Here is a 14180-nt window from a genome sequence, read left to right as displayed (position 1 = left end):
TAGTAAGAATAACACGCTCAAGGGAGAACGTGGGCTTCCCCAAGGGTGGAGGAAGCCCCTACGCATAACCGAGCTTTAGACACAAAAGTATGAAAGCATGAAAGTACACATCTCAAGAGGGGAGATGCGGGCAACACATGTGCTCTGGTGAGACATGTGCTCAGCCACGTGGGCACAAGCAGCACATGGGCTCAGGCAGCATATGCGCCGAAGTAATCTTATTTTTAATACTTAAAAAAAAATTCTGGGGCCAGAGAGAAAGTTCAACAGACTCAAAACTCAAAATATGCAGAGCATGCAGGGGCCCTGGATTTGGTTTCGTTTTTTGGCTTGTTTAGGAGTCACACCTGGCAGTGCTTGGAGGCCGCCCCCAGAGATGTTTGGGGGGACCATGCCATGTTGGAGCTACAGCTTGGGCCTACAACGCATGCGTGGTGCCCTTTGACCTCCCTCTCCAGAGGTCGGGGTTTGATCCTTGGCACCTCAAGGACCCCTAAGCACCACCAGGACTGACCCCAGAACACAGAGCAGAGCCAGCAAGAGCACTTGAGCCCCATCAGTGTGTGTGTACCCCGCAAAACCAACAATTTTAAAACGACATTAAAATGTACATCTATACTTGTTACATACAAGAAATTTTTGAGATTGCTAATGTGTAGACTCACTTCAGGGGGGCGGACAGAGAGAGGAAGGTGGGCGCACTTTTTCCTGAGCCCCTGTAGGGTTTTACACCATGGCCATGCAGTATTACTCCTGGGTTATCTGGCTGGTCACAGGGTGCACAGACCTGGGGGTGCTGAAGGAGACACGGGGACTGGAGTGTGGGGGCTGTGCCTAAGTGACCAACTCTTCCCCTTCTGATTTTCCCACCAAAGTGCTTTGCTGTGAGAATGCAGATGCAAACCAGTCTACCCGTGTTTGTCGGGAGAATGCAGATGCAGGTCGGTCCGCCACAACTCAAAATATGCAGAGCATGCAGGGGGCCGGGTTTGGGTTTTTTGGTTTTTTTTTGGCGTGTTTGGGGGCCACACGTGGCAGTGCTCGGAGGCTCAAAAGTCGCTCCACAGTGCCCAGAAGGAGCTCAGGGTGATGGCGTAGAGCCCCAGCACCACCAGGTAGCAGTGAAAGAGAAGCCTGTCAAAGCGGTCCAGGAGGACCAGCCACTGGACTCGCTGCTGCTCCGCCCGCGCCCCGGTCCCGAGAGAAGCATTGATGGAGTGTAGCTGGGCCCAGACTTCATCCAGGGGCCCCGCCAGGCCCGGGCGCTCTTGACAGATGGGGGAGTCTGCGGGACAAAAACAGCAGAGATGAGCCAGGGGCTGCCCAGGGACCCCTTTGAAGTCCCACCGAGGTTGATGGTCGCATCCTCTTTGAGGGAGGAGTAGATGGGGACGGCGCTGGGACTCTGTCTCCTGCAAGGCTGCGCCAAAGGAAGCCCTGGGCGGAGCTGGCATGGAGGCGGGCTGGGCTGGACCTGGAGATTTTCTGAGCCTTAGGGGTTAAGGTGCTTCTTAAAACTTTCCACCCTGTAAGAACTGCGTGCTGAGAACAGGTAAAGGATCAAACATGAGAACCTCTCAGTATCTGTATTGCAAACCATAATGCTTAAAATGGGAGGGAAGAGGGAGGAGAGAGAGAGAGAGAGAGAGAGAGAGAGAGAGAGAGAGAGAGAGAGAGAGAGAGAGAGAGAGAGAGAGAGAGAGAGAGAGAGAGAGAGAGAGAGAGAAGAGAGAAAGTAGGAAAGTGCCCGCCATAGAGACAGGCTGGGAGGGGAGGGTAGCGGGAGGGAAACTGGGGACATTGGTGGTGGGAAATGTACATTGGTGGAGGATTCGGTGTTGGAATATTGTATGACTCAAACCTGACCATAAACAGCTTTGCAATTCTGTATCTTTGTATTGTATCAAATCTGGTGATTAGATAAAAAACAAACAAACAAAAAGCCACTTTGCACCCTGGGGGGGCTGGAGAGATCCTATAGTGGGTAAGGACATTTGCCTTGCACTCGGCTGAGCCAAATTCAAACCCTGCATCCCATTTGAACCCCCAAACCCGCCAGGAGTAACTTCTGAGTGCAGAGCCCAGAGTAAGCATAACCAAGTGTGGCCCCAAAAACAAAACAAAACAAAAAAACAAAATAAAACAAAAAACCTGCAACTTTTCACCAAGAGAGATATACATCCACTGTTCATCCACACACCAAACCTCCACTGTAGTATTCTGGGGTCACAACACTGTCACTCTTGGTAACTGGTGAAAACTGTAAAAGGACTAAGTCAGGAAAGAATAAGCATCTGGCGTCCAGGCTCCCAGAGCACTGGGTGAAAGCTGGGAGAAGGTGGCCACAGGCCCAGGGAGATGGTGCAAAGCTTCCTTAGGAGGTAAGGAGTGGGCAGCACAGATTTCTCACGTAGCCTGACAGGGCCTGGTGCCAATGGGAACTGGTGCTGAGAGGGAGAAAGCAGGACTTGGTGGTGGCCATAAGGCCTCTCACAAACCTGGTGTCCCCGCAAGGCCATGCCCGGGGTCCGTTGGAGGCCCGTCAGCCTCGGTGTGCCCTTGAAGGCACAGAAGGGGCTGTGCTCTCTTGCTGCAATGTTCGTCGTGGAGAAATCTCACCAGCAAGATGGACTCGGATAAGCTGAGCACCAATAAGGCCATGCAGACTGTGAAGAAGACCCCTACAGAAAGGAACGGGCACAGGGGGGACATTAACCGGAGTCCCGAGGTCTGTCTACCCAGCCCAGAAATGCCCCCTCACACCCTCTGGTGAGGGGGGTGGGGTGGAGACAGGGGTGGCCTGCGGCCCCCAGGCTGCTCTCACCAATCAGTGGGGTGCTCCCTGCACTCCTTGGCATCTCGTCAGCCATGTTGACCCGGAAGACGGTGTAGCCCACCAACACGGTCGTCTTGAACATGATCCTGGCACGGCAGCTGGGCGGCAGGTAGAAACTCGCCAGGTCCACGAGCATGAGGAAGATGCTGGGAATCAGGAGGCTGACGACGTAGAGCAGCGGGCGCCTGCGAATCACCACCTGGCCAGGGCCAGGGCACCAGCTGAGCCAAAAGACTGGTGTTTGGCTAAAGCACCAGTCGGATAGCACCAAGGCCCCAAGATTTTCACAGGAGGTGAAAAGTCTATCAGATCCCCCTTAGAAAAGGGTTATTTTGCGACTTGGAAAAGAGGGGAGGCAGCCCTTAGAGTTAAGATGAATAATGACACCCCGAATAAGCTACCCTTTACTTACCCTTGCCATAAACAAGGCAACGAACCAAATGTTGAAATGCTTTATCGCATTCAATCCTCACAGCTCTAAGGACTGAGAGTTTTTTTAAAATCCATTTTAAAAACAACAAGACAGATCCAAAGAGATGAAATTGCCTGTCCAAATACACAGCTGGTGAGTCTGGGGAATAAAAACAACTGCTTTAAAGTCAATCTTACACCCAAATCTCTCGTCTTACACCAGGCCTTATGCAAGAGCTGTTATCATGTGGGGCCCAGTCCAGCTTCTCTCTAGGAATGTGAGTGTCTTAGCACCCCTGTGTCTGTCTGAGCCTGGTAGGAACCAAGAGCACTGTTAAACTGGGAGGTCTGAAGAGATGGTGTGCAAGGCCGGGGCAGGATGGAGGACAAACAGGAGGAGGCGGCCAGTACCCCAGGGATGGGGCAGGGGGAAGGGCACTGGAACCCAGGGAATGGTAGAGCTGTGTGGCTCGAATGCAGGGTAGAGAATGTGACTCCTTTTAGGGGTGCACACTCCCCTAGCCGACACTGAGGGAGGTGTAGGTCCCACTTCCTGCCCTCCAATCTCCTGCTTCATTCATGTGACCCCACACCTGCCAGGAGTGATCCCTGAGTGAAGAGCCAGTAGCACCATTGGGGGTGACCCCAAAAGCAAACAACGAAACAGTCACCTTGAGGAAAGAACAAGCACACCTCGGGGCTGAGTGTCAGACCAGACAGGAGCGTGGTGGGTACTCTCAGTGCTACTTCTACTACCTTAGTGACCTTGGTTGAGGATTTGAACCTCTTTTTGCCTTTTTTTTCTTAAAAAAACAAAAGGAAGGAATCAAAAGAGGATGGGGGGACTACAGTGATAGTAGAGCGAGTAGGGCATTTGCCTTGCACACGGCCAAACACCAGGTTCCATCCCCAGCACCCCATATGGTCCCCTAAGCACCACCAGGAGTAATTTTTGAGTGCAGAGCCAGGAGTAACCCCTGAGCACCACCAGGTGTGACCCCCAAAACAAAACAAAAACAAAAAAGGGCCCATGCATGCATCTATTTTGAAGCACTCCTTTAGCATGTGTGAAGCCCTGGTTCGAGTCCCAACATTACACAGCTTCCCAAATACTACTCAGAGCATCTCTGAGCACCGAGTCTAAAGCAGGCTGCCTGTGGTTCCAAAGCCAAACAAAAGACCAGGGCCTGGAAGAATCGAGCTGCGGCTTTAAACAGTGGGTTGTGACCCCATATGGGGCTGTCTAACTGAATGTGGAGTTCTGAAAGATCTTTGTTAAAAAGTTTGAAACTCCATCTCTTTGTGATCATCAGCAGAATCGTATGCCTGTCATACAGGCCCATCTGTCAGGATTGCATCACAATTTCTCAAGGAAAAAGGGGTCAAGAGAGGTCAAAGTTGAAGAACCCCTGGCTTCGAGTGCCTGCCTTGGAAGCTCACAGTTTCAAGTTCAAGCCTCTGGGGTCCCACATGTGCCTTGCTCACAATCTTGGAAGCTGTTTGAGCGCTGCTGTGAGAATTGGAGTACCACAACTAAAATGCAGTGACATTTGAGTACCACAACTAAAATGCAGTGACTCCAGGTGAGCACATGGATGAACAGTGAGGGGATCTTGGGTGAGGCCCAGATCATCGCCACAGCACCAACACCAGTAACTATGGTAAAGGGATGAGGGAGGAAATAAAACAGCCTCCCCTCGCCTTGCCGAGCATCCTGGGTGCAATTGAGATTACCGGTGTGCACTTTAAATAAAGCTCCTCTGGAAGGAGCTTGTGGGGAATGGCGCCCCTCCACCCAGCTGAGAGACTAGAAAGCAGAGCCGGAAGTGAAGAGAGGCGGGGTGTGGGGGGACCCCTGAGTTCTTCCAGACTGCTCATTCCCCAAATGTCAGGGGCACCAGGTGGTGGCAAAAGCTGAGCAGCCGGGAGGCAGGTTGGGGCTGGGAGCTGTGTCGTTCCAGGCTCCACTCAGTTCTAAGCTCTGCTGCGCATTTCTGTATCTTGACTTTTTAGACATGGGAGTCCCGTGCTCGCTCTTTGCACAAGGCCCCCGGGGTGAGCCTGTATGGCGGCTGCTCGATCAGGAGGCTCACTGGGTACCAACAGTCACTGGGACCAGAGGGGAGCCAGGGAGACCCAGGAGCAGACAACTGACTCCTGCTGTCTCTGAAAGGAGACGGTTCTCTGTGTTTGGTGCACAAAATGGAAAACTACAGACGCCCGCCCTTGCCCCTTCTCCTGCTGTTTAGCAGAGATGTTCCCATTCCTAACACAGACAGATCAGGACCATGGGGTTTGTTTTCTTTAAGAACAAAGGAGACAGTTTTTTTCATAGGCTGATCTCGGGCCATTCCCCTGTCCAGGGAATAGTGAGCCTGGGGACCCTAGATGCCAGAGGAGTTAGAACTGATCAGAGGACAGCTCTCGCTCGCTCGCTCTCTCTCTCTCTCTCTCTCTCTCTCTCTCACACACACAAACACACACACACACACACACACACACACACACACACACACACACACACACACACACCCCTGCCCCTGTAGCCCTGTTTGATGGGCCCAGACTCTGGGTGGTTTCACAAAGCTGCAGAGGAAGGTTGGCCCAGGATGGACTTTCCCCAGAGTCATCGCCTAATTCAGTTGATGAGATCTGGGACTTGCTGAGTGAAAACTTAAATATTTTGGTTTTAGAGCTGCTTGCTGACATGGGCTAAGTGGGATGGTCAAGAATTTGGGGAAAGGTCAACTCAGAGAAGCGATCACCAACTACATTGTAGTCGAAGGCCATGTGGGGGAAGGGAGTTGCGGGCTGAATGAGGGCTAGAGACTGAGCACAGCGGCCACTCAACACCTTTATTGCAAACCACAACAGCTAATTAGAGAGAGAAAACAGAAGGGAATGCCTTGCCACAGTGGCAGGGTGGGGTGGGGGGGAGATGGGATTGGGGAGGGTGGGAGGGACACTGGGTTTACGGGTGGTGGAGAATGGGCACTGGTGAAGGGATGGGTTCCCAAACTTTGTATGAGGGAAGTATAAGCACAAAAGTGTATAAATCTGTAACTGTACCCTCACGGTGATTCTCTAATTAAAAATAAATAAATTAAAAAATAATAATAATAAAAATAAATAAATAATAAAAAAAAAGAATTTGGGGAGAAGATTATTAAAGATAAGCACTGGGAGGATTACTCCACAGCTTAGAAGTTGGCCTCACATACCGAGGGAAAAGGCAGTACAGTTAGAGAAGGGATCCCCAAGTAAAGGGTGCTAGGAGGATCCGCTCAGGATGGGAGACGCACCCTGAAAGCAGACTATAGACCGAACATGATGGCCACTCAATACCTCTATGGCAAACCACAACACCCAAAAGGAGAGAGAGAGCCAAAGGGAATGCCCTGCCACAGAGGCAGGGTGGGGGGAGGGGGAACGGGGTGGGGATGGTGGGAGGGATGCTGAAACCATTGGTGGTGGAAAATGGGCACTGGTGGAGGGATGGATACTTGACCATTGTATGACTGAAATGTAAGCACGGAAGTTTGTAAGTCTGTTACTGTACCTCACAGTGACTCGATGATAAAAAAAAAAAAACTAAAAAAAAAAGAATTTGGGGAAACCAGGCTGGAGCGATAGCACAGCGGGTAAGGCGTTTGCCTTGCACGTGGTTGACCAGGTTCAATTTCCAGCATCCCATATGGTCCCCCGAGCACCACCAGGAGTAATTCCTGGGTGCATGAGCCAGGAGTAACCCCTGAGCAATGCTGGGAGTGACCAAAAAAGCAATATATGTAAACCCAAGGAAATGAGACTGTGCTGGGTTATACAACCACCAAGACTCTCTGTCCTTTCCAGATGTTGAAAATGTATCCTTCTTTGGAGAGTGGGACCATTAGAAATGTGAGGAGTTAAGGTGAGGTCTTTCAGGGCCAGGGATAGAGTAGTACAGAATAACTGTACTTTGTGTTGCATCCGGATGGTTTCCAGTTCGATTCCCAGCATCACACAAGACCCCCTGAGCACCATTAGGAGTGACCCCTGAGCACAGAGCCAGTAGTATCCCCTAAGTGCTGTCGAGTGTAGCCCCCAAACAAAGAAAGCTGAGAGATTTCTGGAGCAGGGTGGGCCTAAACCGTGGACCCTAACTCATAAATCAATTTGTGACTGATGATTTCAACATGAAGAAAGCCTGCAAGGAGGCCAGCATGGGCTAGGAGCTTAAGATGCGTCTGTCCAGTTATGATGGAGTCTGTTCCTAATGCTTCTACTCGCTCCAGTGGAGGGGGGGTATGGTGTTTCCCCAAACTGGGAATCTCCTATGGAGGTCAATCTTCAACAGCTCCCCCCAGGTGGGGGGGTCCTTGCAGGAGTGTACCCTCAGCATCAGCTGGGGGGGGAGATAGGTGGGTTTGGGGAGACATTTCTCCCTGCAGAACGGCCCCTACCAAGCGCCCATCATTCCTAATGGACTAGAGGAGCTGGTGCCTTTAAATTCCCCAGCAAAGGAAGGAAAAGCACTTTAGTTTCAGTCCGTGTTCTCCATTAGACACCCTTCAGGTGTTAGCAATATTATGCCACAATTTCATTATCCATTAAAGCCAGGTAATAATAAGTACACAAAGGTATTTGGAGCCTATTGATGTTAATGAAAGAGATCAATCTAATTCAGAATGTGTGTGTGGAGAGCTCCTTGGAGATGGAATAGGCCCCAAGGTTAGTCTCTAATTGCCTCCATGATGGTAGACCCCACCAGTACTCAATTTTGCATGACCGTCTTTATGACATAGTTGGAATTTTGACGCCTAGACTCGCGCTTCATATAGAACCCATTTTCCTCCTCTCCTGAGCCCCTCCCAACATTCCCAACTCCAAAAAGAATGGGAAAGGGACTGCCATGTAGGAGCCATGCAGCAGAGGGAGAGTTTCTTGGATCTGGGCCAAGAGTCAGGCTGGGTTGGTGGAGAGTTCATGATCCCGGGATTCCTGGAGTAATCCCGGAAGAATTCTAGGGCTCTAAATCCACCCCTCTCTGCTCCTAAGAAGGGTCTCTCATGAGAGCTGATGACCTGCATTCAATGAATGTCTCAGCCAAACTACTCCACCCAAAGAAAGAGAGAAGCACCGCAGAAAGAGGGTGACCAAGGGACTTTTCTTTTCCAGAGACCCCCCTGCATTTTTTCTAGCAAATCTGCTGACCCCCCAATTCCTGCCCAAATGGGTTTTAAATTCCGTGAGAGGCTAAGCTCACCAGTTCCCTTTAGTTCACACCCCCTCCAACTAATATCCATGAATTCTATGGATCCCTACCTCCGTCCTCTTCACTCTGTGGAGCCCAAACACTGGCCACAGATATGGAATTCTACCTCCAGCTCTTTCCGAAGAATCAGGCACCCTGATATGTGTGGCCGGGGAGGGGGGGCGGGGGGAGTGCAGGAAGTGAACCCAGAGGGTCCCCAGCTCTGACGTGACTGTGTTCTCATCCCAGCGGGATGCCACCAATCACAGCCCTCACCACGCCCTGGGATAAGCACCACGTGTTCCAGGCCAGCAGGATTGAGGCACCTCGTTGGCTCTGGTGGGGCATGGGAATGAGCGACTTGGACTGGATCGCGCTCCCTCCTGCCCCTCTGGGGCCTGCACGGACTAGGAGGGCTCTGAATCTCCTGTCATCACGCTGCTGGAGGGCGCCAGGTGCGGCTATGGCTGGCTTCAGAGGATGCTGGGCTGCAGGAGGGGGTGCGGCAGGCCTGGGCAGGTGGGCCCTGAACTGACACTTTGAGATCTGCAGAGCCGCAGACAGAACTGCTCCCGGTCTGGTGCCCGCCCTGCCATCCACGAGCCATAACCGTGCTCTGGATTCCTTCCCTGCTCTTTTCTGGGAGACCCGGGTTTGGGGGCAGCTGCAGCCTACTAGACCCCCACCCACCTTGGTCTCAGCAAAAGTTCCAAAAGCACATCCGCCAGCCCCTCATGTCAGCCCTGTGGCTGGGGCACAGCTTGGCTCGGAGGAGAGTAAAGGAAGGTAAACGCTGCTCCTTCCTCAAACAGCCCTTTGTGCCGCCTTCATCCTGCATCAAGTTGTATCTGGTCAACAATTCCCAGCAACACCACTGGCAACTTCTGTTATCACGCTGTCGGAACGCCTTCCTGCCTCAGTCACAGGTTTGTTGGTGCTTTGGTTTCTGTTTCTGGGACCACACCTGGTGGTCCCAGATCACCAGGATCACTCCTAACTGGACTCAGGGGACCCTAGGAGATGGGATCAAGCCAGGGTCAGCTGCGTGCCGACCAAGCACTCTTTGGTACTGCCTTGGTACTATCTCTTGGCCACTCCACACAAATTTTAAAAAGTAAAAATGAAATGGAGCTAGCTCACAGGTGCCTGTTGCCCCTGTTGAGAAGACAAATCGGTACCTAGGGCAAAGGGTGACACAGAGCTACAAACAAGAGCTGCCCTGGGTGGGGGAGCTGGAGTGGCAGGCACAAGAGCCCTGAGGAACCGGGCCATCTCCGCTCACCTGCCAATCCAGCCTCGCTCTCGGCCGTGTGGCGCAGGTAATGGGGTGTGCAGCATTCTGGAGGGGGGCTTGGGGGCGGGGAGCTGGCAGGTGACTCCATTCCACCTTGCGTGTGTGGCTCCCTCCCACCTTCCTTTAATGCTCGCCATTATTCGGGCTGCATTAATAATGTTTGTGGGCTCATATCTTTAAAATTAATGAGGTGTTTACTCTTAGCCAAGAAACTCATTGAAATTGGAAAAAGCTTTCTTTTCTCTCCTTCCCTTCCTTCACTTAAAAAGGGAGGGGGAAAAAAGTGGACAAATGGGTCGCAAGGCAAAATCTTCGCTAAAAACCTCAGAGCAGACGAGGCGAACCCCCACGCCCACCCACCGCACTGCTGTGAGCTACCCCGTGCTGTTGGTATCACAGCTGTTTAAGACGCTCTGAGTTAACAAGAGCTTTGCCGGGAAATCTGGGAAATCTGCGTGTTCCCCTTTACTCATAAGGGAGGCATCTGTGTCCTCATTAATAGTTTTTGTTTCCCCCCACACACCTCACACATACACACACAACAGCCTCTTAGCTCATAATTACTCATTATAACCTTCGTCTCTCGCCCAGCATTTCCCAGCTGGGGGCCAGGCAGTTCCCTCTTTGGGTCCCCAGGATAGTCCAAGAGGACCACAGGTAAAAATCATATAAACGAGGGTCCTGGGGCTTAGCCAGTAAGAACCAGCAGGGCTGAGTATAGGAGGGAAGCATAGTTGGAAGAAGGGGTAGGGGGTGCTGCTGGAAAAGAGCTGAGAAATGGTGGTTGGAATGTTCCTTCTGACTCCAGGGGTTTGTTTGTGGGAAATTCCCTCCCGAGTGTGGTCCTGCCAGCAGCCTGGGCTTGACAATGAGACCCTTGACTTGGCATGGGCACCTGGTGCCCCTGACCTCCAGCAGACTGTGTGAAAGCAGGGCTCAGCGCCAATGGGGGCGTCTAAGGTTAAAACAGACAGCAGGGTCAACCAGGAAAGGCAGGGGGGGAGCAAGGCAGCAGGCTTCCCTGTCCTGTCCCCCGCTGACCCCCCAGCACCCCTGCTGGATGAGTGACCAGCACACCTAAGAGCCTTCTGGCAGAGCGTCTGAAAGGGCAGGTGCACATCACGTGCACTCAGGGCCGTTTCTCTCTGATCTGGAACTACCAGGGGGCTCTGCAGACCCTGCCGGTGATCTGAACCTCTCTGAGATATTCGGGCTCATAGGCTGATCATGTTATGCCTCTGCATCTGGGATCAATTCATAATCGACTCAATTAAAAGCAGGAAGCTAATGCGGGAAAGCCGCCCTCCTCCCAAGTGGAGTTGTGTGGGGAGAGAGTCCTGTGGTCTGTAGGATCCAGACACAAAGGTCGGGGACACCTGGAGTGCTAGAAGGTTCTGGTCTCAGGCGTCTGAAGTATTCGCTGTGGGAACCGGAGCCCAGGATCTGGGCTCTGGAAGTTCAGGGCCTGAATTTCTGCTCTTGGAGATGCCAGGAGGCAGACACAGGTCTAGGGTCTTTTGACTCAGTTGCTCCGAGCTGAAAAGACTGTGCACAGAATCCGGAGCCTGACCTGTAGAGAAGGCCGTGGGCCCAGGACGGGGCAGCACCTACATTAAACTGAATCTGAGCAAAGCTCTCAGTGTGGCTCGCCAGGATGCTGTAGGCGGAGGACACGGAAACCAGCTCCCACTCGCTGTCGTTCAAAAGCATCTTTTGGTCCTGTTCAATGTCTTCTCTGCTCCTCAGGAGGGCCAGGTCTACATCTTCCACTGAAGAGAACGGAAATAATTGACTTGGAGGATGAGAACGAGGCACTGATCCCCCAACACCCCAATCTGAACCTGCCCTTGCCCCACACATACAGTAAGTGGGATGGAGTCCAGTGTCCCTTTCAGAATTCAGGATAAAACCTTTAGAGCAGGGCGGGAGCAATAGTACAGTGGGTGGGGCACTTGCCTTGCAGGCGGCCAACCCGGGTTTGTTTGATCCCTGGCGTCCCATATGGTCCCCCCAGCACTGCCAGGAGTAATTCCTGAGTGCAGAGCCAGGAGCAACTCCTGAGCATCACTGTATGTGACGGAGGGGGGGGGGGCAGAGCAACTCCTGAGCATCGCTGTATGTGACGGGGGAAAAAATAAGTTCACGCTTCACGGGAAGAACTACCATGAATTTAGAGTGTGGACCCCTTTATAATGATAAAGCGGGTTCTGGTATTTCCAAACCAACAGAAAGAAAATGGCTGGTCCTCAGACTCAGACTTGGTCTAAGTTTCTGCAGGAGCCAACTAACTACAAAAAGAGATTGAAATTTTTTAAAGTGGGGCCAGGGATGTGATTCCATGGTAGAGCATGTACCTTGCTTGTGTGAAGCCCTGGGTTCAATTCCTGACAACAGCAAACACAAATTTTTCTTTAAAACTTTAAGTTAATTATGTTCAAGAATAAAACAAACCTGAAGGAAAACATAAATAGAACTTGGCCTATGTGTGCCACACCAGTAAGCAGACTCGGAGTTATTAGGGTGGTCTTTAAAATGGTTTACCTGTGTGTAGAGCACTATTGAAGGTCAGGCTGCAGTTCTGGACATCAAATGGAAAAGCATATGTCTCTAGACTGCATGCAGAGACCACCTGGATGGGCTTAGAGTTTTTGATGGTCCCAGAGGAGTTCACATAGACGTAGGGAAGGTCAGGGGATCGCTCCACCTCCACGCTGGATGAAACCCAAGAGACATTGTTAGATTTTGTTTCAGTACATAAGCTGAACTTATTATGGGATAGCCGTATCCATGACATCCAGTAAAACCTCAGAGGATAAAAGTACACCTTTCACACTCAGCCTAACAAAGATGGACAGTCTCATGAGATTATTTATTTGTTGCTATTCTGATGCATGGAATCCATGAGTAGCTTCAAACATAGATAATAGAATCTGTATCTTTTAAAAATATTATTTTATTTTTATAAAAGTTGTTCACAGTAATTGACTACATTCAATATTCCAACACCAATCCCACCACCATTATGCCTCCCCAACACCATTATTTTGAATTTGCCCCATCACCACCCAAACCTGCCCCCAAAGCAGGTCCTAAATAATTTATTTTGTATTGTTTGTTATGAATAATTTGCTAAAAATAACCCAAAAAATTCCCTTAGAGGAAAGTGTGTGAAGATTGTTGTAACTGACCCTGGAACCAATAAGCCCTTGCATAAGAATTACTAACATGTTAGTATAGGTTGAGCCCTGTGTATTAATATATGTATATTTTTTGATCGAGATAAGTTGCCTTATACTCTCAAATCTGCATCTCAAATGATGCCAATTCATGGCACTTTTAACCTGCATGTTACCAGAGATATATTCCTCAAGTTGAGAAATAAAACCGATTAACAATGACCTGAGGTAAGGAGCAATTGACCTGAATCTTCCCCTCTAAATCCCCCAGAAATATACTCCAGGGCTAGAAAAGATAGTACAGGGCATAGGGCACTTGCCTTGCTTGAGGCTGACCTCAGTTTTATCCGTCAAGCTACATATGGTGTCCTGCATACCTCCAGGAGGCAATCTTTTTTTGTTTGTTTTTAGTTTTGGGGGGTTTTTTGTGTATTTTTTGCTTTTTGGGTCACACCTGGCAATGCACAGGGGCTACTCCTGGCTTTGCATTCAGGAATTACTCAAGGCAGTGCTCAGGGAACCATATGGGATGCTGGGGATCGAACCCGGGTTGGCCACGTGCAAGGCAAACACCCTTTCTTTGTACTCTCGCTCCAGCCCCCAGGAGCAGTCTTGAGCACAGAGCCAGGAATAGCCCTCTAAGTCATTCAAGGTATGCCCCCACCCTTCAAATAAAGAAATACACCCCAGCAAACTTACAACTCATTAATGATGATATCGGGGGCCCAGATGACACTGAGAGGTAGGGAAATCTCCGTAATTTCATCGAACAAGCTGGAGTTCCAGGATAAAAACTCATCATCCCAAACCTGTCAGGAGCAGCCAAAAAGGGAAATTTACCAAAACAGGCAATGTCACGCTCATCAAACTGCTGAAGGTGGACTTGATGAATTACCTAAATGATCAGCCTGTTGGTACTGTTAGGGAAGATATCCTATCCAAATCCTAAGTCTGGTCGCACAAACCATGGCTGTACCTCTAACAAGGATTCTAAAAATTACATCTGCTGTAGAACTAAAGATTAATAAGCATTAAGATGATATCCATCTCTTAGGATAATTCTATTAGGAGTTCAGCAGACATGGAGGCAAACAGCAGTTTACCTCTTGGTACCACACACTGGTCTTCAGCTTCTGAGTCTGTACATCCTGCAAAACAAAAAGAAAATCCACATCAAATCTCAGAATGGCAGTACATGAAAACCCAACTCAGTACTAAGGTAATTTAGAT

At 50.5% G+C, this 14180-nt stretch overlaps 1 protein-coding gene across 1 annotated transcript in view; it reads right to left on the bottom strand.

Annotated features, from left to right (window-relative positions):
- Positions 1 to 1049: 1049 nt before the first annotated feature.
- HTR3B (5-hydroxytryptamine receptor 3B) overlaps positions 1050 to 14180 on the bottom strand; it is a 34643-nt gene continuing 21512 nt past the window's right edge. Inside the window, exons 3-9 of the mRNA XM_055132173.1 lie at positions 14054 to 14098; positions 13650 to 13759; positions 12316 to 12485; positions 11386 to 11543; positions 2825 to 3035; positions 2499 to 2681; positions 1050 to 1285 (exon numbers count right to left, since the gene is read on the bottom strand). Coding sequence (XP_054988148.1) covers positions 1050 to 1285; positions 2499 to 2681; positions 2825 to 3035; positions 11386 to 11543; positions 12316 to 12485; positions 13650 to 13759; positions 14054 to 14098 — 1113 coding nt within the window. The remainder of the gene's footprint in view (positions 1286 to 2498; positions 2682 to 2824; positions 3036 to 11385; positions 11544 to 12315; positions 12486 to 13649; positions 13760 to 14053; positions 14099 to 14180) is intronic.

Source organism: Sorex araneus, chromosome 3, assembly GCF_027595985.1.
Source record: "Sorex araneus isolate mSorAra2 chromosome 3, mSorAra2.pri, whole genome shotgun sequence".
NCBI lineage: Eukaryota > Metazoa > Chordata > Mammalia > Eulipotyphla > Soricidae > Sorex > Sorex araneus.
The sequence above is the reverse complement of the archived record's forward strand: the minus strand, read 5'-3'. Positions and strand labels throughout refer to the sequence as shown.